This window comes from Fundulus heteroclitus, chromosome 21, assembly GCF_011125445.2.
Source record: "Fundulus heteroclitus isolate FHET01 chromosome 21, MU-UCD_Fhet_4.1, whole genome shotgun sequence".
Lineage (NCBI taxonomy): Eukaryota > Metazoa > Chordata > Actinopteri > Cyprinodontiformes > Fundulidae > Fundulus > Fundulus heteroclitus.
In genome coordinates this window covers 27,811,758-27,838,627 of record NC_046381.1, presented here as the reverse complement: position 1 = coordinate 27,838,627, position 26,870 = coordinate 27,811,758, and the positions used below count along the sequence as shown (strand labels likewise).

The window sequence follows — 26,870 nt, the reverse complement described above, 5'->3', positions numbered from 1 at the left end:
AGTTGATCTCAGAATTGTTGTCTTAACGCCAAAGAGAGCCCAACAGCTTTACTTTCACAAGTGGAGCATTACTGCTTTCACCATAGTGCTCTGCTTGATTTAGATATGCCAAAAGCTTTAATAGATTTTATTTTGGGACTGTTTCACGCTCAATGGACACAGAAATTGAAACGTAAAAGAGAAAGAAAGGAAGAGAAACAGATGAGACAAAATGCTATAGGGGAGAAAGGGTGACAATAATAGAGTGGAGGAAAAAGAGACTACACGATAACATCCTCGGAGTCTGCTTCTACACCTGCCTAAACATTTACAGAAAACATCTAAAATATCATCAAAAGCATCTAAAAACTGCCTCACAATGGAGCGAACATGCAGCCAGAAGACTTTAGTTGAGTTTTAGTTAATATTTCTTCGTTACAGGCTGAAAATGAATCAGGGAGAAAAGGATCACCTTTACAGTTTCATTATATTCAGATCAAAACTACATTTAGCCACTAAATGCAGCTAAGTTTTCATTTCATCTTCATTGGTCAAAAGAGACAAACAAGATCAGACACTAAATGACAGGCATGATCAAATAAACAGAATCAAAATCTCTAAACTCAGAGATCATCATCATCGTAGTCATCGTCATCACCGTCGTCATCATCCAAGCAGTCTCTTTAAACTCAAACTGCTTCTGCTTTAACATCTGTGGATCATCATGACACAGCTCTGCTTCTCTCCTCCACAAACATCATGACCTCCACCTCCTGCCGAGAGAGGAAGGAGCAAAAGAAGATCAATATTTCCATTTCACTGTAAGTCAGTGATGCAGCACATACAGGAGAAAGAGCTGCAGGGACTTCAGTTCTTTTCAGAGCAGATGTGGAGCAGCATGTTCACTCCAACATGTCAACATGTTGGAGGGGACGCACTGAGCTCCAAGCTTACACATCTGTGCACACTTTAAGCATCAAATCTGATTCCTCTGCAGTTTTCACTCAAGTCCACAGTGGAAACCAACTGCTAAGAGTCACAAAGGCTTCATTACTGCATAAATACTCTAGTGATGGATTTAATGCTTCTCCATGTCAAATGATGGTCAATTTAAACTAATAAATTCTGGTTGTTGATGAACATATCATCTGTTTCTGAAATATCAGAGACTAATGAACATGGAGGCTGTCCCGAACACATCTGGATGAAACTATTACCAGAAGGACACATGTTCAGACGTGATGAGTGACTAAATGTAATGATGATTTTTTAAATCAGAGCCAGTGATTTCCAGGCTGCAGTCAGACTGATCTCAGAGCTGTGACTAAGAGGAAACTGATTAGGGCGTCTTTTCACAAAATCGGGTTAGTGGTAATCCAGAGTATGTTTTGGGGTAAATTCCTGCATACCCTGAATTTTCCATTTCTGAAAGCTAGGATTATGACAACAATTGTTCGCAAAGGGACTTATATCAGATCTCTTGGACTCAGATAAAAATCTTATCAGACTATTTTTGCATGCCTTAATGTTTATTCAAAAACAAAATAAAAAAGCAATGTAAATACTACTCTGTGTGTCATGTTATCTGTGTATCCTAAGCCGATGTCTGTCTCAAAAATAATTTCACCATGGTAACATACGGTGACAATAAATATTCAATTCATGCATGAAACAACCCTGCTCGTTAGCAGGGGTTTTTTGGACTGGTCCTGTGTTTTTCAAATGTTTTAACTGAAATCTCCTCAAGGAAGTGTCAGAAGAGGTGTCTCCAGCTGAAAAACAGTAATGCTTGAAAACATATTGATCCAGAAATGATAAGACATTTATTTATGGCCTGATCATCCTCTCCTGACTGTGATTTCTGTAAAGTATTTGCACTCCAACATCTACAAACAAGAATGTTCCTTTTTTCTTTTCTGCACTTTCTTGTGCAGATCTCAACTACAAAGTAAGACAAACCCAGAGTTATTCAAGCAAACCCTGCTACCAAACAGGTTTAGTTTATGGAGAAATGTGTCCTAGCTTTCTGACACGGAAAAGCCATGGCATGCAGGAATTTACCCCATAACGTTTCTACTAACCCTGCTAACCCTGCATTGTAAATGGGGCACACATCAACATAAACACAAGAACATAAGCTTATTGCACATCTGATTGGCTGAATGTTGTCCTTGTGTCCAATCAAGATGCCACTCTTCTCCCACTGGGAAGCTGCCAAGAAACACTGGATCTTTGCTTTGGTACCAACTGTGTTCAGCACGGTTCTGCTAAAAGCAGCTGGACTCACTGCAACTATCTACTTACACAGTGTCCAGTTTGTAGTCTACACTCTTTACAAGATCCTTCAGCTGCTGAACATCTGACTCCTTCAGGTTGTTGTAGCTCAGGTCCAGTTCAGTCAGATGGGAGGGGTTACACTTCAGAGCAGAGACCAGAGAAGTACAGCCCATATTTGACAACCTGCAGTACTCCAATCTGAACAAGGAATAAAAGATATAAGCTGAAAACAACAGGATGCAGGTTTAAACAGTCCAACAGAATCAGTTACATGACAACATGCTGCTGCTTCAATGAAGACTGACTTTAAAGGCTGGCTTTAGCGTTTTAACTCTGTCAGCTCCACCAGCAGCTCCGTTGGTTTTGAATAATTTTGGAGGTAATATGAACCTATGTAGATCAACGCAGATAAATTGACTATTTGAATTGTTCCATAGCCATGAAAACATGATGTCATGGAGAATATTTAATGTAAAACTAACTTTAAGAGCTTAAACCCACAGAACCAGCACCTGGTACATGTTGTGTTTGTCATGAAACAGAAACGGAGGACCCAGAATTTAGCCAGACAAAGTAGGTGACGTTTAATGCAGTTTATTAACAAGACCGGAATGACAGGCAGAATGTCAACAAGGATTATCAGAGTCCATAGTCCAGAAACCAGTCCAAAGTCAAGCCAGGTGATCAGAAGTCCAGAGATTGTCCAGAGCAGAATGTGGGAGTAGAGTCAGGGCGCGGAAAGGGAATATTTTGTCAGCTGAATCATTGTCATTGAACCATTTATAACTCTTATAGCTGTACTCTGCATATAAACTGGTTTGGTGTTTAGTTTTCTATGTGCATAATAGTCCCACAATACCACAAGTGTCATGTGTTGAGCTTTTACGCAACAGCATTGTAATGGTTAATGCTGGTGAACCCGATATTGGGCCAAACACAGTGTTACGATTTAAGATTTACTGAAGGGAATGAGTCGTGCAGGTGAGGCAGGCAAGTAGAACCAGACTTGACAGAATGAGTTATGGCTGATAGTGCAGGCAGGTAGTGATAAGCGGGAGAACAAAAGATGCAGGTAGTGAAAGACCAGAACAGATGATGTGGATGGGAACCACCAGAACAGGCATAGCGAGTGGCTGGAGCTCATGGGTAAACAGGAAGACTATTGCAACACGTAAGCATAGGCAACTTTATTGGAAGAGTCCAGCTGGCTGAGCAGACAGGAACGGGTAGAGGCAGAGCACATCACAAAAGACAAGATGAGACGTTCTGGCACCAATGAGTTAGCTGAGGCAGGTATATATGGACAGGGGAACAGGTGAGCAGAGTTGGCAGTACTTACTGGCTGCAGGTGGAGCTGATCCGGGCTAATTGACTGGTGGCTGAGGAGACTGAGCTGAATGGATAGTGGCTGATTCAAGAAAAGTCCAAAACAAACAAAAACCTAAATCATGACAAGCATAGCATGTGCCATGTCAATCCTAAAATTCTGTTATCATACAAATATTAACTTTTTCAATTTTAGGGTTGTTTTGGTCCCATGGGTAAAGTAAAGGTTTTACTCTTAGACAGCTAAATAATGACAAGAACTGGCCAACCCTAAAAAGATAAATATGTCATTGTACTGTCTGGACCTGTAGGTCTATCATATTTTCTTACATTTTAATTATCTTTAAAAATTAGAGATATTGCTCAAGTGGCGGGATTGTTGGAACGTCAATGACTCGGTGTAATGTATCTTTTTATGGCTGATAACTTTTTAATTCCTATTACTACTATTTAAAATTTAGCTGTTTTGCATAATAACATTCAATAAGGTATCACTAGCACTGACTTATTAAAATGGTCTTTTCTTGCTAGATGCTGAAGGAAAAATTTCCATTTTAAGTAAAAAGTAAATGGAAAACAAAGTACTTTATGTTAAAAACTAGAATGGATATAAATATACCTGACTCTATCTTGAATAGAGTTGCACTGATATGAATCACATTGCACAGAAAAAAAGGCTAAAGCACCTCGAGAACATATTTGCTATAAAAGGATTATGTATATACACGCCCGCTGACGGGGGGACAAATGGGTCAGTTGTCTCAGGCCCAGGAAAGAGTGTCAGTCAGCACGCACGCTGACTGCAGCAGCTTCACCAAAGTCTCCTTGTCTGTGTCACGGCACTTTGCTGCTCCCCCTCCCCTCTCATACATGGCTCAGCGGCACCAGCCAATCAGCACGCAGGCTCAGCCTGGCCCGCCCACTCAGCACTCTCTCACAAACAACCAAGCTGCTGCTGCTCAGACAAGGAGAGAGAGACTGCAGGAGTGGAAAAACATGAAGAGGGAAAGAAGCGTCATTTGGCTATATTTTAATACCGTAAATAACATCAAGCTGTATGTTTTGTTAAATTCAGTGGAAACACAACAAATTTATCTAAGCACATGAAAAACCATGAGCAAGAAAATGTTGAGCGACAGAAATTGAGAGAGAGGAGATGAAACTTCTCTCATTGCCCCGACAGACCCAGACCCACAGACTGACGTCACTGACTGAGGCGTAAACCCTGTATTTACTTCGGATCGGATCGAATAAAAATTCCCGGTATCGCACACCTCTAGCGCGGAGCTGGGGGGGGCCCAGCGTGTATTTGAGGGGGAGACAGAAAGAGCCCTCCTTAGCGATAACAGAGACAGTGCAGGTGAAGAGGCTTACTGCCCGATTGGATAGTCTGAGCATAGTCGCTCAGAGATGGATCACACCGTTTATTTCAGTGATCCCGCGTTATGGCCAACAAAACTGACTGATTCTGATCAAATGAATGTTGTGCGTTTAATGGCAAAAAGGAAGCCTTTCTCAGAAATTCAGAGGGCAGAGAATTCCTAAAGTATCTAACATATTCTACTTCCTGCAATGGAAGGGAAAAAATTTGTTAGGGACTGGCTAATATACAGCAAAGATCAACTAGTGCACTAAATTGGTTGAAAATATCCAATATAAAATACAGAGATTTCCAGGGCATGAAGTATACAGTTGAGTTTTTTTTGGTGTGTGTGTGTGTGTGTGTGTGTGTGTGTGTGTGTGTGTGTGTGTGTGTGTGTGTGTGGTGGCAGGTGTGGAAGGGGGGCCCAAAAAGACTGCGTTGTCCCGGGCCCTAGCAAAGCTATCAGCTGGCCTGTGTATAAATAAAAAAAAATGATTAGAGCTTTCTACATTACATATGGGCTGTAAGGTAGCACATTTGGTAGCAGTATTTTTTGCAAGTTCCTGGTTTTAAAATGCGTTCCGGGGTTCTTTTGCATGGAGTTTGCATGTTCTCCTCATGCGTGTGTGCCTTTTCTCTGGGTACCTTGGCTTCCTCCCAAAGTCCAAATACATAATTAGTAGATTAATTGATCTCTCTAAATTGCTTTTAGATATGAGTATTTGTGCAAACATGAAATTTGGCCAAAACACATGCATCAATGCAAAGAAACTAAAGGGGTTAACTACCACGTGTTTTCGCAACATGCCTGTGCAAACTCTTAGTTATCCGGGTCATCCCAACAGCAGGCAGGCTTGAATCGTAGGCAACCGGATTTTAGCTCATTTCTTTCTGAAAACATTTCGACGCCTATCCAGGAGTCTTTGTCAATTCTGGTGGCTTCCACTTGAGCAACCTGCCGTTGGTATGCTGCTGCTGTTTTTTTGGGCCTCCATGTCCTTGAAAAACAGCAGTGGTTGCCTCCGGTTTAAGCCTGTTTGCTGTAGCAGGTGTTTTGAAAAAATACAATTATCATACTTGAGACTACAATAACATTGGTGGTTTCAGTACAGTTACAACAAAGCAAGACACTGATTGCTTCGTATTAAGAGAGAGAGAGAGAGAAAAAAAAGATTAAGGTTAATGGCTGGTGACAGAGGAGTGATAGGCTACGTAAAGAAAAGTCTAAAACTAAAATGACACAAAACCCAAGCTATGGCAGTGTTTGAGTGTTTTAGTCAGTAAAATCCTTCCAGACCTTCTAAAAGTGCTGAAGCATCAATCAGGGATTATTCTTGTGGTCCTGTCAGACAGATTCCAGGAGCTGAAATTAACTTTTCTAAACTGGGTTGAATCCCCTCTAACCTGCTTCACATGAGGGGGATTTGAACACACTGGGGGTCTGAATGCTGTCTTGTTCTGATCTTAGATCAAGACATTTACATAGAGAGACAATAAAAAAAACTGTCTCTAAGTCCAGGAACAAACTCAGGAAAATATTTATTGGAATAGAAGATCTGAAGATCTGTTTCTAAGCTGAATTATATACAATTATTCACAGAAATGTAATTTTAAAATATCCTGTAGAAAATATTGTAAATCTGATCAAATAAAGGTTTAAAGAGATTAAAAAACTTCAAACAAATGAGACATCAGTATTTTTAATTTCTTCTATTTTCTCTTTCTCGTTTCTGGATAAAAGCTGCAACCCCAAACTGAAATGCAACTCATTGTTTCATGTTTTCTGCTGACAGGAAGTTAAAAAAACTGGAATAAAGCAGTGAAGAAGAAACCAGACTTTAACAAGAAGATTCTCAGCATGGATCAGCAATTTGGAGTCAGCAAAACTTTCACATTAGAAATATCAGCACTAAACTAAAACATGGTGTCTGACCTCAATATCTGTAGTTTGCAGAGGGGAGTCTGTAGAAAGCCACATAGCTTCTTCACTCCAGCATCTTTCAGGTCGTTATCGCTCAGGTCCAGTTCTGTCAGATGGGAGGGGTTGGACGTCCAAGAAGACATCAGAGAAGCACAGCTGAAATCCGTCAACCTGCAGTCCTTCAATCTTAATAATGAAGAAAAGATGTAAGCTGAAGGCAACATGATGCAGGTTAGAACTAAAATATGAACAATTAAATGATAAAAAAGTCTTATATTTCATCCAGTAAAACTCATTTAAAGAGTTAAACCAAGTAGCACCAGAACATGTTATCATGATGTGTGAAGGTCCAGATTAAGGTGTGGTGATTTGTCTTCCCTTGGATAAATGAATGTTGGAGAAAGGGCAGGGCAGGAACACAATACAGAAATATAGCAACACCCGCAACACCAATAGTAATTATAAATAGATGTGGAAAAGTTCAGAGTCAAAATCTCCCAACACATCCCAGCGTTTCTCTTGGTTTCTGTTCATCTCCTGCTGACCGCACATTTAACAGTTTGATTGAAAGAGGAATAAATTAATGTTTAATATGACTGTGTTTCAGTTTACAGTTTTACTTAGAGCTTCTGAGTCTTCTGAGTCCCTCACCCCCCTCCCCCCCCTTCCCCACCTATGTGGAGAATTACAGTTTAAAGAGATGTTGGATTAATAGGCAGACATCTTGTTTGTGATGAAAACAGCTTTGGATCAAGGAGAGGTGATTAGGAAGAGACATTCAACAACCAGAAAATTTAGTCCGAAGTCCTCCATCAGAACTACTGCTGATAATTTGAGAAAAGGATGATGAACTTTATCCTCAGTGTCTTCATCAAATGTGAGTCATTTAGTTATAGTGGTCATGTTATAGATTATGAGATTAAACACAATCCTTGAACACAATTAAAAACAAAATACATAACTGATGACATGTTGATGGATGTGTAAAGGTGAAACCTTTTAAAGATTCAACATTACGATATAGTTAAAGTTGACCCAGTCGGTCGAGGCAGATGACCGTTCACACTGAGCATGGTTCTGCTGGAGGTTGTTCCTTCCCATTAAAGAAGAGTTTTCCTTTACACTGTTGCTTGATGCTTGCTCTGTATGAGGGATTGCTGCAAAGCCATGAACAATGCAGATAACTGTCCCTGTGGCTCTCTGCTCTTTCAAGAGGAGTGAATGCTGCTTGCATAGGTGTTTGCATGCAGTGTTTGCAAAGGAGAAATTGCAAGCACTACATTTACTGGATATCTTGAAATAAGTAGAGGCGCAAATAAGAAGCAAATCATTAGCATGCTGTGAAACCGTGAAAAACTTGTTTTGGGAACTACACAAAGTTACCTGCAAGGTTTGATGAGATTTGATATCCCTCCACTCGGACGGGAATAACCCAGTAGTTTTCATTTTAACCAGATGTTAAAACATCCTAATAGAAGAATAAATATATCAATGGGTTTAACCAACTATTTGCCTATGGGTGTTTTAGGCCAGGATAATTTAAAGACATTCCTCTTATTTACATCAATGAAAAGAAAGAAGGCCAATTAGACTAGTTGGACGCTTTGGATCTGGTCAGGATAGCGGAGCGACTCCTGGACACAAGGTGATAATAAAGGGATAGCAGCTTGAAGATGAAATTTATGCATGAAGGTTGACTCTGAGAAACATTAAAGCTGCAATGGTACCCAACATTGGAACTCCTGCTGTACAAAGAACATATGGAGCAGGACAATGCATGACTGCTTTGCTTTACATGTGATGGATTTTGACTGCACGGGTCATGAACATGACATGGACACGTTGACGTTCAGGGAACACACCTAGAACACACTCTTGGACTCTAGAGGAAAGAACATTTAAATATGGTGATTCAGCAGCATGCATCTTGGGGTAAATGGGGTCTAAAGCAGGACACTTAACAGGACATAAGTTGATTTCCTGGGCTTACAACAATGCTCCATGATTCGCCCTATGACAAGGCATGGATACAGTTTTGCTAAAAAAGGATGATGTGGAGAGAGATTTCACACACAGTGGGTATGGAGACATCCAGGACAAGCTGCTGTGGCTTGAAACTGTTATGAACAAGACTGACAAAACTAAGGAAGAAGACGCCAGAGAATTATGATTTCTTATCCTGAAACAGGGGAGAGATGCCTGAGAATTCCTTAGCCAACCACTTATGCATGATTAGATTCATGTCTGCCATGTGCTTTGAATGGCCTGAAGACTTTCTTTACGTTGCGTTCTTGATGAACTCTATAACATGATATAACTCATGTTATATTACTGTTTTTTTAACTGCCCTGCTCCACTGACTTAAATTATCCTGTCTGATTTTATGTTATGACATTTATACTGTGATGTTGCATTATGTTGATCATTATGGTTTGACGATAAAGAATGGAAACTGTCTGCTTCGGACCCACACATCAAGACCTAAAGTTTATGCAATCTTTTTGCTTTGATATATGGAGAACCAGGATCTGATTGGCGTCAAAGATCCATAAAATACTTGGTAATGATCATTTTCAAATTCGATAAGGGGTCATCTTGCTCAGATTGGCCGAGAGTGTGATATCCCTGGGGGTCTCATCAGTTTTTACTGTCTCTTACAGGGGATGCCGTTTTCTGGTGGGGAAAGGCCCTGCCCGCCCTGTGATGACCCCTACTGGTGCTCTTAGATTTTTAAGGTATGGAAGTGATGGATATTTAGCCATAGAATGGAGAGTAGAGGACCATGTAGGAGGTTTTTCAGGGTAGGGGAAGAATAGACGGATTTGACTTTGGTTAATGAACATGCTTAGCTTACCTAGTCTTATGTACAATTAAAATAATCTGCACATAAAAACCCAAAACAGGCCTTACTCAATTTGTTGAACCCTAAATTGTAGATAAATGCTGGGACTGTGGTCTTGAGTGATATATGCTGAATCATGAATTAAATAATGTTTCCATTGATGTTTGTCCAGCCCATTTTTTTTTTTTTTGGAACTGCTTTTATTGTGTTGTGCCTTTTGGGCATACCAACAGGGGGAATTGTTAGAGGTTCTGAGATTACAGAGACTGGACTGCAGAATTGGTTACCATCGAAATTACATATAAACAGACTCTGGGGGCACATAGTCTGACATACTTTGATTGGCCAGAATGACTAATTAGGGGAAATGTTTCAGCAAGGACATGTCTGCATTATAGCATGATCTTCTCCACCAATGTGATGAACGGAATACTGATATCATAGTGTGCATGAATGGGTGCACACTATCACCACTATGTTATTTTGATGGTACTGAAACAGCAATTTCCCTCTGGGGTTATTAAAGTATTAAATTATGAGGAAAAACAATAGAAAGGTTTGTTGTTTTTGTCCTCCTATAAGATAGAGGCTCAGAGTCTGACTTCCTTATAAAGCTACATTAGAGAGTTAAACATTATTAAAGAGATCTGATTTGATTCACTAGTTAATACCAATGTGAGCAGAACACTGTCTCTGATCACTAAACATATGTGAGACACTGTGTACAACATATCGACTTTCCAGAAACCCCTACACCACTCCTAAACCATGGATGGAGCCAAGCATCACAGGGACAGTGGTTTAACAACACCAATATGTCTACAGTTTAGTGTCAACACAACTTTAAAAACAGAAACATGAGCATTAAACTAAACATGGCATTTGACCTCAGTATCTGTAGTTTGCAGAGAGGAGTCTGAAGAAAACCACAGAGCTCCTTCACTCCAGCATCTTTCACGTCTTGGTTCTGACTCAGGTCCAGTTCTTTCAGATGGGATGGGTTGGACTTCAGAGCCAAGGACAGAGAAGCACAGCTGATCTCTGACAAGCTGCATCTCCTCAATCTGAATAAAGAATGAAACATGTGAGCTGAAGCCATGCAGGTTAAAACTAAAATAGTTCACTCTGTGGGATGCATTTAATGATTTTATCTTCCTCATATGAGGGTAAGAAAAAATACATCTTTACAATATATCTAATGAGATTGGCCTCTATAATAATATAATTATTGTTTATTCTGTTTTTTGTTTGTTTTGCTTCTTGTTGCTTAAACTTGTTGAGTTGCTGCTGAACAGTACGAATGAGTCCAGAGACCACCTGCTGCACTAGGGATTATTACTATTATATATTGTTGTTTTTAAAGCAAATTTATCAGAATAAAATGATGAATTAGAATAAGTATTACAGTAGTGAAAGGTTTTATTAGGATTAATACAGAAATCTAACCTCAGTGTCTTTAGTTTACAGTATAGAGTCCCCAGTATCTCACAGAGATGCTTCATATCAGAGTCTCCAAATGTTTCCTCTCCACTGATCACATCTATTTCCAGTTCAGTCAGGTGGGAGGGGTTGGACTTCAGAGCTGACGCCACAACGTCACAGTCAGTCTGTGAAAGTTCACATCCAGCAAGTCTATGAATAGAGAAACAATAACATCAGTTCTAATTATATCAGACTAATAAACTCATAAACAGACCAAAACCTGATGACTAAACAGTAATGTCATCATTAGATGAACATATGCTCTTCACATCAATGTCTGACCCGAGACAGTGAATCTCTTTAGTTTCTTCGTGTAGGGAGGTGGAGGACTGTTTATTTGGGGGACGTCTTTATTTGCCTATGTTTTCAAATACAGCTATGACTAAAGATGGTTAGAGTCCTCAAAAAACTTTATTCAAGAGTAGCACTACTGAAACATAATTTTGTTCAAGTAAAAGTAGCAGTAGTCATCGAAGAAATTGCTCAAGAGAATTTAAAAAAGGCTGCTCAAGCAGGCCTATTAACTGTACTTAGCATCAGATTTAATACTTAAAATTGCAAATTTGTGAATTTTTAAAAATAAATAAATAAAAAAGTAAAATATCATGATTACAAAATAAATTCGGGCTGATAAAAATTTAGAACAGGCATTACCATCTTTTATTGATTATTTTTTTACCAGGAGTGAGATGGGAGTGGGACTAATTTCAACGGTAGTGGGATGGGATAGGATTTTTTTTACTTTTTGGGACAGGACAAGATTTCACTCCCATGTCACCCTCCAGTGCGCAGTTGCAAAGGCAATCAGGACCTTCTGCTCTCCATGGAATATCTGGAAGATAAGTGTAGACTATTTAAACTACTTAGAAAGCTAAGCTCTGTGATTATTATTACAGCCTACACACAGCCAGAAGCCAATGCTAGCCCTAGAGGACCTCTATTAATTGTGCGTGACTCTGTGTGAATTCTGAGCCACTGACTCCCCAAAATGTCATTTTGGTGACATAATGATAAGATTCTTGATTCTTGAGTTGACGCCGTTTCTGCTATATTTATTTTCGCAATAACAAACTAGTGTGTTTTTGTTATTCAGTTTATTTATTTCTATTTAATTTTACTATTTTAAGCCACAATGTTAAACTGTCTAAGAACACTAATAAAGGCTCAAGATGCTTCAATTCTGGCTTATGAAGCTAGAGTTGGCTTCCACTTTTTTGCTAGATAGCGGCAGTGTTCCTTTTCTTCAGTATTTTAAGCTTTAATTGCTCATAAGCCCCCATCAAAAGATGTTGGTTGGCTTGTTTGGTTTGAAGTTTGGCACACACAACGTATCCATTGTAGCATCAGTGAGTCTGTTAGCAACCGCATGGTCTGAAAAAATCTGGTAGCCGACATTTACCTGAATTACTTAAATCTGGCTTGACATCGCACCTCCTGAGCCTGGTTTGGCCTTTGTGAAATGGACAAAGCCAATATGCACTGATCACACCAGATCAAGTCTGCCATTATCCCTTATCATATGATTTCTAAATTTTGCTTTTGAGAAACAGCCCTCTGGTCAGACTCCTCTGATAATAATGCAACTTAAATGTCCAAAAGGAAAAAAACATGACCGAAATCTGGCTATTAATTGGCTGTAAGATGTACAACATACATGCATATAAATTAAGAATCACATCTACCAGAAACTAAACATTACACAAACATTGAAAATATGAACCTCCACAGCCATGTTTCGGTGAAACACATAATACTGCATTCTCAATATTCTGGCTGGCTCCTTGTTAAGGCTTAGAGTTCCTCCAACTTGTTTGCAAAATATATCACATTGCCCATAATAATCAATGGAAGTGATGGCTTAAATTTCGTCCTTCCCTTTCTTCTTCTGACTCCTGTTCTGTATCCTTGGCACCTTCTTTGCAGATCATCTGGGATTTGTTGAAGTATTATTTCAGCTTTTGCGATGTCAATCAGCTGCTCCCAGTGATATAATACCGACTGGTTGTTATGGTTACACACCATACCAAAAAAAGTAAAAAACAAAGGCAGTAGTATAAAGCTTGGTACTCCACATTACTCCAGATGTTTGAATTGAGAAAGCTTCCTGGAGAGGAAGCGAAACATCTTCAACTACGAAAAACAAGTCCAGTTGCTTTGTTTTTTACTTTTTTTGGTATGACCATGACCTGGATGACTGAGAATCTTCACCAGCACGTTACACATCATAACAAAAATTAAGAAAAAAACAACATAAATCCTTCAAGCAGGAAAGTATCCAACACCGGTTTAGACAGCCATCCAAAAAGATGTTTTATTCACAAAAAGGGGAACTGACGTTCCTTACAAACATTTGTAAAACAAAAATACCAGAGCTATTCCAACATGCAGCTACCTTAAGCAGCACAATCATAGAAGCTGTAATATTTTCTTATTAAGCTCAGGATAAAAACTAAAGTTTTTTTCTTCTGTTTTGCAGAACTTCTGCTGACAAATGTTATGCAATTACACCTGTTTGATTATGAAATTATTATTACTAATAATTAGCAATTATAATTGAATAATATATCTTTCAAAATCAAAGGATAGCTATAACAAAAATTAATTCAAAGGGTTGTGATCAAGGGCTATGAGCTTGTGATAACTAGCACTAACAACTGGTTTATAAATTATCAGTTATGAACTTATTTATACCGGAAAAGTGTTATCTATCTAGGGCTGGACAATAATTCAATAACAATATATATTGATCGATAGACGTGTGGCGCGATAGGAAAAAATGGGGTCGATAAAACCTCGAGAGAGAGTTTTCCTTCCTTCCTTTTAGCCTATCATATTAGTTGATGCTACAGTCACTACTTCCTCTTAACCAATCGTAATCGCGGACCCAGGCACGGCGTCACAAAGTGCCGCCCTCTCAAAACACAACACATAGCACGTGAATATGTCGCAGCAAGTAGCAGCGGAGGAAATGGTCCCAAAACGGGGTTTTACTAGTTCGCCAGTCTGACAGAAATAAACCACAGTGATTTGTAAAACTTGCAAGGAACCAGTGAATAAAAAGTCTGGTAACGCAACCAACTTGTTTCATCACGTAAGCCGCTCAGCCGCTCACACCCGCAGCAGCGCGAGCTGTGTCAGCCCTGCGCGACTCCGCGTCATCTTCTGGAAGTTCTTCCAAAACGAAGCAGGTATAGCAGCTAAACTGGGCTCCCTTTTTTGTGATAAAATGACAAAGCGTCCAAGAGGCATAAGGACATCACACATGCAGTAAAATGCTTCATAGTGAGGGGATATGCTGCTCTTGTCTGCAGCTGAAAAACCTGGCTTCAAACAACTACTTGCCACTCTTGATCCGCGATATAAAGTTCCGAGACGCAAGTTTTTCTCTAACAGCGCTCCCTAAATTGAGCAACGAGTGCTGGGAATCAGTGCAAAATGAGCTGCAATCTGTGTCTTTCCACGCCACAACCTCGGACCTCAGCCCTGCATCAGCCTTTCAATTATGAAACCTGAGAAGTAACTAGTGTACTATTCCCACCTAAATAGACTATTTTATTTATTTATTAGGTATATTTATTTTGGTCATTTTACTGGTCACTTTAGTTTATTCTTTGTCATTATTAATAACATAACTCAGGTTTCTTAAGTTATTTTTCTTTAAAAAAAAATCTGTTATGGTTAAAAAAGTTGGTTAAATAAATATTTAATTGGAATTCTGTGTTTGTGTTCTTTATTAAAATTAAATCACTTAGCAATGTCATAAAATGTCCAGGCAGAGCTGCACATAAAATAAGGTTTTAAATATTTTCAATAACTATCGATAAGCTTTTTTTTCTATATCGTCCAGCCCTATATCTAACCACTTGTTTACTGGTTAGACATCGGGCCAGGCCTATCCTCTCCGACCACGCTGTCGGTTAGCTCAGAGCCGCAGGCTAGCCCACTGCTCCTAAGAACCAATGTTTTCCCTATCCTCCTGTTCTCCCCTGGATGGCCAAAGAGGACCAAACTCACACGAGGCGCCGACCGGTCAGGCAGGATTTAGGCAGGAAAAGGTTACATGGTCATTGGGAAATGTTTGTGTAACGCGTTCACATGGTGTCTTTAAACAACGGGGCTAATGGAATTAGCCTATGCTAGCATCCTGTTCCATGGCATTGCTGATATGGTTCAAATGTGTTTTATGGTTATAACAAACATTATCTCCACAGGGGTTTCATACTTTGATGGAATATTAAAGTTTATGTTATCCGGCCACTCATTATGACTAAAATAAATGCCGAAGCTTTTAAAGTCAGTGCCAAAAATCCACTAGCCAAAATACTATTAAGCTACAGGTTACATCCGGTTCCAGACTTTCAAAGGAGCTTGTTTTAAAGCATAAGGCTTGTTTTTTACTCCACCATTGTTCAATAGTGCTATGAGCCTTATTACCGCATTAATATTGAATTTTAATGCCGATTTAAAGGCATTTTGGTTAACTTTAGGAGTAACTGATTTTAGCGACCGATCCCCGCAGCGACCCCTAGCGCCCGGAGGTACAAACACATAAATAAAATCTACCGTCCCTAAAGTAAATGATTTTACTATGCAAATCATTCTTTAAAATGTTATTTTCTCAAATAATGTTTTGTGTAACTTAGGATTTGCATTGTGAATGGGTTGAAACACATACCAAATGTGTTTTGAATTAGTAAAGCTAATTTAAGCTCATTCCATATTCTTTAAGATGAACCTTGGTTCTTTAACTTAATTTTTTTTATTTAATCAAATAACGTTTTGTTTAACTCAGGATTCGCATTGTGAATGGATTGAAAACATGCCAAATGTTGTTCTAAATTAGTTAAGCTAATTTAACTCCATTCCTCGCTTTTTGAATCAGATCTGCAGTGAACAGGATTCACTGAATTATTCTGATTATGATCAACCACTTTTGTTTTGTCTTTTGTTTTTTTGTATGTATATAGTTCCTTAGCTTAGTCTCTTTTATCTTCATTTTGCTTAGTAGTAGGTAAATTTCACTAGCCTAGTAGAGAGGATTTGTTAATCGAAATATAGTGTTAATTCAGATAAACAGCATTATATACTAATGTTCTCTGGATGTTGATTCTATTTCTGTTATTAAATTCTTGGAACTTGAAGAAGTTGTCACTCCTTTACTTTATGTGTGTGCAGAGTTTCCTGTTAAAAGATCGCTAGTGCTCGAATTCATCCCTTTCAACCATTGTCCTGATATCAGCTTAAGAGCTGATTATCACCAGACAATACTTAAAAGATAGAAAGTTATTTATTAAACATTATATAACATTAAACAGTGTATAATTGCACAACAATCTAAACTGTGATTTTTTTTTAGAAACGGTCAATAATCCTATAAAGGTGAATTATGGGGTGACAGGCCAATAAGTGAAGAAGTCTTTAAAGTTTAAAATGTGTCTCTAGATGATTGTATGCTTCTCAGGAAACAGACATTTTCTAGACTTCTGAAGTTTTTCTGGTGATTTGAATTAAAGATGAAAACTGATAAAAAGTGGGATATGTTTAAAAAGATTGAAATCTCTAAATACAAAAATCTACAATGGAGCTGTCCTGAATGAGCTAAATGCTTAGATATTCAAATGGCTGAAATAGTCCAAAGTATGAAAGAAGTAGTGAAAGTCACCAAACACATCCCGAAGAAACTATAATAATGAAGAACAAAGATGATGACAATATTGCTGAATCATTATTACACAATGAAGACATCTGGACTCACCGAGCCTTTCTGCAATTCCTCACAGCTGGAATCAGTCTGAGTCGTCCTGCTTCTGATGTGTTGTACTTCTCCAGGTCTAATTCATCCAGAACCTCCTCTGACATCTGCAGCATGTAGGCCAGAGCTGAGCACTGGATCTCTGAGAGCTTCTCTGATCTGGTCTCTGATTTTAAGAACTGTTGGACCTCCTTATATACTGAGAGGTCCTTCATCTCCATCAGACATTGAAAGATGTTGATGCTCCTGTCTGGAGAGACATCATCAGTGTTCATCTTTTTCAGATTGTTGATGACTCTCTGGATGGTTTCTGGACTGTTCTCTGTCTGACCCAGCAGGCCTCCCAAGAGTCTCTGGTTGGACTCCACAGAAAGCCCATGAAGGAAGCGAACAAACATATCCAGGTGGCCATTTTTACTTCTGAGGGATTTCTCCATGATTCTCTTCAGAAAGTCATCCAGAGATATTTCCCTGCTTCTCATCCAAAAATAATTCCAAGAAAAGAAATGAATGTCTTCTTCCAGGAATCTCTCCATCACCTTTGTGTTCCTGCTGGTGAAACAGTGGAGGATGTAGACTGCAGCCAGAAACTCCTGAATGCTCAGATGAACAAAGCAGTAGACTGGTTTCTGAAAGATCACATTCTCTCTTTTGAAGATCTCTGTACAAACTCCTGAGTACACCAAGGCCTCTGTGACATCCAGACCACACTGCTCCAGGTCTTCTTGGTAGAACATGATGTTTCCTTTCTCCAGATGTTCAAACGCCAGCCTCCCCAGCTTCAGAAGAACTTCCCTGTCTGCCTCCATCAGCTCCTGTGGACTCCTACCATGTCCTCCTTGGTACTTGTCCTTCATCCTCTTAATCTGAACTAGCAGGAAGTGTGAGTACATGTCGGTCATGGTCTTTGGCAGCTCTCCTCTCTGCTCTGTGGTCAACATGTTCTCCAGAACCGTTGCAGTGATCCAGCAGAAGACTGGGATTGCACACATGATGTGGAGGGTTCTGGAGGTCTTGATGTGGGAGATGATTCTGCTGGACAGCTCTCCATCAATGAACCTCCTCCTGAAGTACTCTTCCTTCTGGGCATCAGTGAAGCCTCGTACTTCTGTTACCCTGTTAACACATGAAGGAGGGATCTTATTGGCCGCTGCAGGTCGAGAAGTTATCCAGATGAGAGCTGAGGGAAGTAGATTCCCCTTGATGAGGTTTGTCAGCAGAACATTAACCGATGACTTTTGTGTGATGTTAGAAACCAGCTGACTGTCATCAAAGTCCAGAGAAAGTCTGCTTTCATCCAGGCCATCAAAGATGAAGAGAAGTTTACAGACAGCTAGCTTCTCTGCTGGGAGTTTCTGAAGTGTTGGATGGAAAACATGGAGCAGTGTGAGAAGACTGTGCTGCTCACCTCTGATCAAGTTCAGCTCCCTGAATGAAAGCAGAACCACCACACTGACATCTTAGTTCTCCAAGCCCTCTGCCCAGTCCAGAGTGAACTTCTGCACTGAGAAGGTTTTTCCAACACCAGCAATGCCATTGGTCAGAACCACTCTGATGGGTCCATGTTGATCAAATAAGGCTTTAAAGATGTCGTGACACCTGATTGGAGAATCATGAAGGTTTTGGTTCATGGAAGCTCTCTCCAGCTGCTTCACCTTATGTTGGGTAATAACCTCTTCATTCTGTCCCTCTGTGATATAGAGATCAGTATAGATCATGTTGAAGAGGGTTCTACTTCCTGGTTCATCACTTCCTTCAGTCACACATTCACATCTCCTCCTCAGACTCATCTTATGTTCCTCTAAAATCTCCTGCAGATCAACATCTCCTGAAACAAAGAAGAAAAGAAAACTGAAAAAAAACAGGATTTTGTGACTAATTTGGAACAGCAACCTCTGCTGCCATTGAATAAAGGTTGCTGTCATTCTTGACATGAAAGATGACCTAGCAGTTTGAGATGCAATGTTATATTCATTTCTGATTTACCAATCACTTCCCAATTAAAGACAACACAAGTCATTTAATTTCATTAAATATTCTTTATTGCCAGCATGTGAAATATTTTGTTCAAATAAAATAAACTCATCCACCCATGTTGACACCTCACCCAGTGATGCTCCAGCAGTTGTATTTCAAAATGTGATATCTGCAGCTCCATTTTTAGGTACTCCTTTTGGATTACATGTTTCTTTGTTTTCTTGTAAGCACACCTTGTACAGTTTTTCCACAGGGAGCTTCATGGACAGATATTTTACTTTCTTTTGCCTTTCCACTTTTCTTCTAGTGTTGCAAATCGGAACAGCACATACACAACACCTGCCAGGGAGAACAGCCATTTCCTAAAAGGTTCATGGCTGCTGTGAAATTTGACAGATTTTTTACTTCCACAGTATATGTATATGATGTTGCATTCTGTTCTATTTTCGGTCCACTTCCCTTCCGGGCACCAATGTTCGCAAGCTGTTGCTCTTTTGCCCGATGTTCCTCAACATTTTGTTCCCCAAGCCTGGAAAATGGCAACCATTATTCTGGTGCCTAAAACAGCTCATGCAAAGTCATTAAACGAGTTTAGACCAAGTCCCCTCACTTCTTTATTAAGCAAATGCATGGAGTGTCTAGTGAGCAGGAAATTTGCAATGCAAACAACAAAGCTCATGGACCAATGCAATTCACATATGGAGCCACACGAGGTGTGGAAGATGCCACTCTTAGTCTTTTGGATAAAATATTGTGTCATCCAATTAAAACTTATGTTCATGTACTTTTTATGGACTTCTCCACACTTAATACGGTCCAGCCCCATCTTCTCCAGAGATGCTTATGTAACCTGAACGTCAGCAGCAACTTAATTTTGTCACTTAGGGAGCTTTTGAGAGAGAGAGAGACCCAAACTCAGGGACGTGCACAGACCGTTGGAGGGGCAGGTGCTCAAAATTAAATGAGGGCACATGGGGCACGGATTTAAAACACGATACGGAAAAATACCTTGCTATACAACCGGCTGAAATGTACCAACCCATACTATAAAGAATGTAACATGGAATCAAGGGCGTAGGTTTGATTTGAACTTTAACCCCAGGGACACTTCATTGATCTGACATCATTGGTCCTACGCAATATGCATGCTCCTATTTCTTTATGCTTGACTTGAGCATCAGGACGCGTTTCCTCTGTCTAAAGAGAAAAGCAGTATTTCTTGCTACATTTATACAAATTTTATAAGCACGACACACACTAGATGCTTTTTGTTAATCTGGTGGCCTAGTGGTTAGAGCATTGAGCTTGGGTCCCAGAGGTTCTGAGTTCAACTCCCACAGACTACCACTCTGGGTCCCTGAGCAAGATTCTTAACCCCCGATTGCTCCCCAGGCCTCGCACAGTGGCAGCCCACTGCTCCCCTAGGGGATGGCTTAAGATGAAGAAATGAATTTCTCCATTGTGAGATCAATAAAGTTCAATTATTAATATAAATTATAAAGCAGCGCCCGATCTGATGAACGTTGAATTGGGATTTTTTTTTACCACTTTGAAAACGTTTGCATTTGAACTTACCAGCAACAGAAACAGATGGTAAAAACATATCAATTAAACCAAGTATATTCGAAATTTGTCTGTTGTCTAGATATATTCTCTATTTTCTTTTGAAGATATGGAAATGTGGAGAGATAAACCCCACCCTTATTTTTTATCTAAGATACTTTGTCTGCATCATAAAACACAGCAAAATTATACATTCAAGGGACTGCAAATAAATTTCTTGTATTTACTCTGCACTGGAAGTAGAAGTGTCACTGACACTGACAGCATTTCAAATACTAAATTCAAACTTCAACAAATGTACAACTGGGTTGTAGATGTTCTCCTTAGCCCATTTCATGTAATTTATCTTAGCATTCCAAACACATTTTTTACATTATACGTCTGAAGTGTAGATAACAGCTTCTCCTTACCTACATCTTCTCAGACAACTAATTATTTCCCTAACAACAATGAGTTTTCAATGTTTAATTGTGCAGTAAACCTTTATACATAAGGAGCATGGAGGACCCAATACTGTACTTTGAGTAAGATTGGTGACGCCAAAACTGAATTGTTTCATGAGTGGTTGTCCATTTCATCATTGAAATGAGAACAATATACTAGTGGTATATACTAGTAAGACTATTAAAGAACAGCAGATAAAACTTTAAGATATGTTAAGGCCTATATTAAATTAATTTTACGACCATATCAACAGATTCAATAATTTTTACTTTTTTGGTGTACCAAATTACCCTCGTAATGAAGTAATATTTTTTGGGCTAAGTCCCTGATGATAAGAATGTCTAGCTCCACCTCTGGTTTGTACTAATTTACTAATGGACAGTGTGAAAACCTTTGTGCAATAAAAATAAAGCAAATGGTGTTCCTTGGTTTTATTTGTCGTAATTCTAATTCTACAAGTAGAAATAGTGAAATAAATAGCACTATCATTTTGTGAAATCCTAATTACGCTATTAAAAATAAGCAAAAGTCTAAACAAAATATAGCAGTTGTTTAGGCAGCATCTAGTGTTGTTGTGCTGTATATCATGTAAAAGAAATAACACCTGCTATTTATGCCTGAACTGCATCAGAGGGTCAACAAAAAAATTAGGCAATAATGACAACAAAATATTGGTAAAAGGGAAACCCTAATCTCTTCTTTTTCAGGCAGCTGTAGCTAAGAATCTGAATTTTTAATAGCCTACAGTCTTTGCTTTTCCATCTTTCCAGCAGTCTTCAGAACTCCTGCCTGCTACAGAATATTTAGTTTAATAAAACAGATTAGGTTTCTGTTGATAAATGCATTATACTTCAGAATTAGATGCTATTTTGAGATACTAATGTTGGTTACTTACATTTCTCAAGTTCCATAAATCAAAACTCTCTCGCCTGCTTCTTTACAGAACTGCACGAAGCAGCTTTCACCTATTTTACTGCAGATAATATTTAGTTTCTTAACTGGGACTAGTTTCGTAGCCTAGTATTGATTGCGGTAACCGCAGTATCCCTGTATGAATCAAAACTGAAATCTCCGCTCCAAGCAAGCACGCACACGGACACTCTAGAAAACAGCCAATGAGAAAGAGGGAAGGCGGGATTCAAAGCAGTATAACCAATGACAGTGGAGTTAAACAGCACAGAGCACAGTCAAGTGTGCTGCAGATTTAAAGGGGCAGGACAGACCGGGCAGCGCGACGAGGCAGCGCGACGAGGCAGCGCGACGAGGCAGCGCGACGAGGCAGCGCGACGAGGCAGCGCGACGAAGGCAGCGCGACGAGGCAGCGCGACGAGGCAGCGCGACGAGGCAGCAGAGCTGGGAGCTGCGAGAGGAAAAGTAGTGGATTATGTCCACTACTTTTCAAAAGTAGTGGATCATGTAACCAGCCACGGTAGATCTAAATTATTTTTTATTTTGGACATGCACACACACACACCAACAAACACGGACAGTCTTGTCCTAAACACCAGCGTTCCACAGGGGTGTGTGTTATCACCTCTCCTATTTCCCCCGTACACAAATGAGTTCCAACTTAACAGCAAAGATTAAGTATTCCAATGACACGGCCCTGGTTGCTGACTGGCAGGATCCTTGCTGTCCCTCTAACTCCCAATATATTGACCAAATTACCACCTGGTTCAAGGATAGATTCCTTGACCTTAATGATTTTCACAATTTTCTGGAGTGTAAATAATTGATAACAGAAAGTCTTTTGAACACTTAAATTTCGAAATCCCAACTAAAGAAGTGGAATTGGTTTAACAGAGACAATAGAAGGAACCTCTTATTTTAGATGTTCAGTCTTACCTGATGCACAGTTGCTCGGATTAGCTGGCAGAAGTCCAGCTTCTGTCCTGGGTCTTTCTCCACATTGAGGGCAGGAAGAGGATCCTGATGAAGCAGACTGGACCCAGTATGAAATGCATGGTTTGCAGAACCTGTGTCCACAGGTGGTAGAGACTGGATCTGTCAGGACATTCTGAGACATAGCACAGCAGGACAGCTGCTCCTTCATGCAATCACATCTCAACTTCCTCCATCTCGGAAAGACATTTCTGCATTACTCAAACAGTTCACTACCAACAGGGTCTTACTGAAGCTGAAGATGTTCGTGAAAGTACAATACAAACAACTGATCAAAAGCGGGGTCTGAACAGAACCTCAGAACATTGATATGGTCTGGTTTGAAGTATTTCATTTAATTGTATTTGTTATGATTGATCTTTTTTGTTTTTTGTTTATTGGAGATATTTTCTATGACAATAGTTATTGTTCTGTCTGTGCCCAAGTAGAAAACGGCCTCCATCAGACGCTTGAAGAGACCAAAAACTGACTAAAACCTAGATTCAAGAACAGAAAGTGGGATCTTTCTTTAATGGTGTAACACAAGGAAATGGGACTCAGCCTCAGGTGGCATTTATCTTGGCACTTTAGAAAAAGCTTTACTGTGACAGCACATTACTTGGACCTGTTAGAAGTGCTAACAAGTTATTTAAAGTTCAGTGGTCTCATTTATAAAGCTTGCGTATACAAATACAGAGATCACATTCTCTTCATTTCTTGCTCTTGACTCGCACATGGACCAATAAAAACGTAATGTCCATGCAGAAAAATAGAAAAATTAAAAAATTTAATTAGAAAAAATGTAATCTGAACAAAAAATGAAACAAAAATAATAATCTGAAAAACAGTAAAGTTACTCTCGAAACCTTCTTTCATTAAAAAGTTTTTCAAAGCCAAATTTCTGGATTGCATTTTCTTCAGATTTCCATTTACAAAATGTGCTTTTTTTATTTCCATTTAAACGTGCTCTTTGCTTGCAACAAAAATGGAACAAAATTCTCTCCAGAGTTTATAAGCAGTACTACAAACAAAACAACAGCTTTCCCGGCATTAGCCATGTTGGAATCCTAACCTTTTTTGTTTTGTTTTTCTTATTTTGGAATCCTGACTTCTCTGACTGTGATAACTGGAAGGCTTTTTACTTGGGTTTACCCCATACCAGCTCCTAAATTTAGATTTCCAAGACAAATGGATTGCAACATTCGTCTCCAACCTGACCTTTGACCTTTTGTCTGCAGCTTGCTGATGTATGTGGAATGAGCGATGTGATTGGTAGAATGTGATGGTGGGAGCAAGAAGTGCTTGTGCTTCTAAAAATGTTATTGTTCCAACTCCCACAGACACCAGACCTCTGAGGAACCTGGGATCTTCAGGAAGACACAAAGGAAGCCATTTTTTTTCCTCCATAGTTTGTTCTGTTCTCTCAAAACCCAATTTAAGAACTAAAATGATTTTAAAACCTGTTTTTGTCTCCCTGCATCAATCTCTAACCAGAAATCAAAGTTTAAAGTACTTCTTGATTCTGAGATCATACAAGTTAGTATATATTAGAAAGTTCACATATTATTATGACCAGAGGAAAAAAAATTTAAAACTTTGATGACAAAGTGGATTTTTAAGGCTTTTTAGCGTAAGGCTCATAAAAAATATTGCGCCGGGTGTCACGTGACCGATGACGTAATTCGTTAACAAGCATTGATCTGCTGACATTGCAACAAGTTACTTCCTGGTTGCAAACCCGCTTCCTCAAACACAAATAGACGGATTAAACATGGCTAAAAAGTGTGTGGCTTATGGTTGGTCAAATACCAACAAGGATAATGTATCCTTACACACATTTCCGAACCCGAAAAGTCCCGGTGTAGTGCGAAATTCAGTTCCCCTGTGAAAATCTGTTCCCTTCTGTGTCAGGAGCGCGCATTGCAGCCAGAGAGGCGGGGTTTCACAGCGCATCTGATCGGTTTTTCGGTAAAACAACTCATATAATCATGTCAAGGTTGTAACATTCAGTTTAATCGGCAGCTGTTGTTTACAAAATTGTAAAATAAAAATAAATAAACAGCGTCTTTCAGGCAGCTGAAATATCCATTCTCTCCTCTCCTCCCCCCATAGCTTTGGGAAATAAAGAGCAACTGTTTCCAAATTCTCAAAAATTGTTATGTGTGATAGCATGTAGTATACTAGAAATGTCCTTAATCCAGTAATCTGTCATATTTTACATTACAACAGGATTTACCAGAAAGTCTACACTCTCATCGTTTCAGGAAGTCTTAATTTTTGTGCCCTGCTATCATCCAGTTTCCATCCTCTTATTTCAGCAATGGAAAATCATAAATACACACTACGTGTTGGAATACTGTGTTTGGTGGCTTACTTTTATTTGTCAGGCTTAAGTGACAAAAGTTGGAAAAAATACCAATTATCTTGCCATTTAAAATAACACAAAACACAAACTGAATTTTGCACAACACCGGAGGTGAGAAAATCCTCGCTGAATGGAATCGTCAAATAGCCTCTAAACTTTCATTTCAGTCCTGAGCAGAGTGTTTCTCCCACTCCAGCTGTGACAATCCCTGAGCAGCCTGAGCCCAGAGAACCTCTCTGCGCTCAATCAGAGCCCACCAAGCTCTTTGCTGATGTCTCCTTCTCTTCTCCTCACTCGTCGCGCAGTGGGAGAGGAGAAATCTCGCTGTCATCACAGCAGCCTGCTGTGAAGTGACGTGTTATCCACACTACCTCTCAGCTCGGCCCTGCTACCCCGCAGAACCTCGAGGCTATGAGCGCCGCCGCGCAACATATATTTAGTAAAATTCCGGGAACACATAATGCTGAGACACTGTGGTTTGTGCTGAATGTACGTCTTTTTCTTTTATGTGCTGTTTTGGCAAATTTCAGCCATCATAAACGATGCTAGGCAATCAGACTTTGACGAGTTGTTTCCGTGTTTACATCCGAACTGTCAGCCATGACCGCGATTATAAGCCCTGATTCCAATTATAAACCAGCAAACCATTTTGTTTATTCTTCTAAAATGTTTTTCTCAGACTTACCCGAATCGTAACAGACACTTTTGTGTTAAAATTATCACTTTGTGACTCTGCATTTGAACATGTCGTTGTGTACTCAATTGTACTCTCTGTAGCGTAGCCTGGGCTACATCAACAAACTACGTCATCGTACCACGTGACCCAAATTGTGGATTTTCAGCGGTCGCCGAGGGACAATTTTTATTCCTTAAAAAAACCTTTAACGGCGCAGTCATGATCTTAATGCCACATTTTTTGAAAATATGGTCACTAATGCATGTATTTCCAAGTTGGTCGATCTCAAAATCAATAAGTACTTTAAACCCAGGTTAGTCTCCAGAGAGTCACATCCTTCAGTTAGAAACTAGTTTCTTACGCTGAGTCTGTGGGTCCAGGTTCTTTACTGAAGAAAGGAGGGTCTACTTTGGACTGGTCACTCCTCATAGATGGACAACTGGATTCTGGAGGTTCCCCCCGTTGTCTGTGGTTCTGACCTCTGAAACACCAATATGTTGTTATTCAGATCTCATCAATCAGTGATAAACTCAGAAGAAGCTCTGAACACAAACTGCTGCAGAGAAGCAGGAGGTTTCTAGATCCAGAGTGAAACATTCAGACTGATCTGTTAGACTTAACAGGAATATTATCTTAATAACTGGGTTCTACTGGTGCGGATCACATGTGTCCAACCAACACCTGCAGGAGAACAGGCTCGTGTCACAGTTTTTGATGGAGGTAATCAAATCAGATTTATATGTATTATTCTGCAAAGTACTTCTGTAGTATACGCTAATACTACAAAGCCCAGAAGGTTCTGGACCCGGTCCCATTGATCAGACCTCGTCTGAGAAGGTGGGAAGTAGAGTACCTGCTCCCTGGTATCAGAGCCAATGTCACAATTTGGGTTTTTGTTGTTGGTTTAGTTTTGTACTTTTTATTTTGCGGTTCAGTCAGCTCAGTTCACCTGCCAGTAGTCAGCCAGGTCACTTCACCTCTCAGTCACCACCCTATTTGTCTGCCTGTCTCTCCCCTGTCAC

General features: G+C 39.6%; 1 protein-coding gene across 1 annotated transcript; it reads right to left on the bottom strand.

Annotated features, from left to right (window-relative positions):
• Positions 1-278: 278 nt before the first annotated feature.
• On the bottom strand, positions 279-26,281 carry LOC105924307 (protein NLRC3). The gene is given in 8 exon segments (XM_036125831.1): positions 279-752; positions 2,284-2,454; positions 6,879-7,052; positions 10,596-10,772; positions 11,155-11,340; positions 16,946-18,767; positions 22,772-22,902; positions 26,210-26,281. Coding segments are annotated over 8 exon segments (2,745 nt in total). The 5' UTR covers positions 26,278-26,281; the 3' UTR covers positions 279-736.
• Positions 26,282-26,870: the final 589 nt, after the last annotated feature.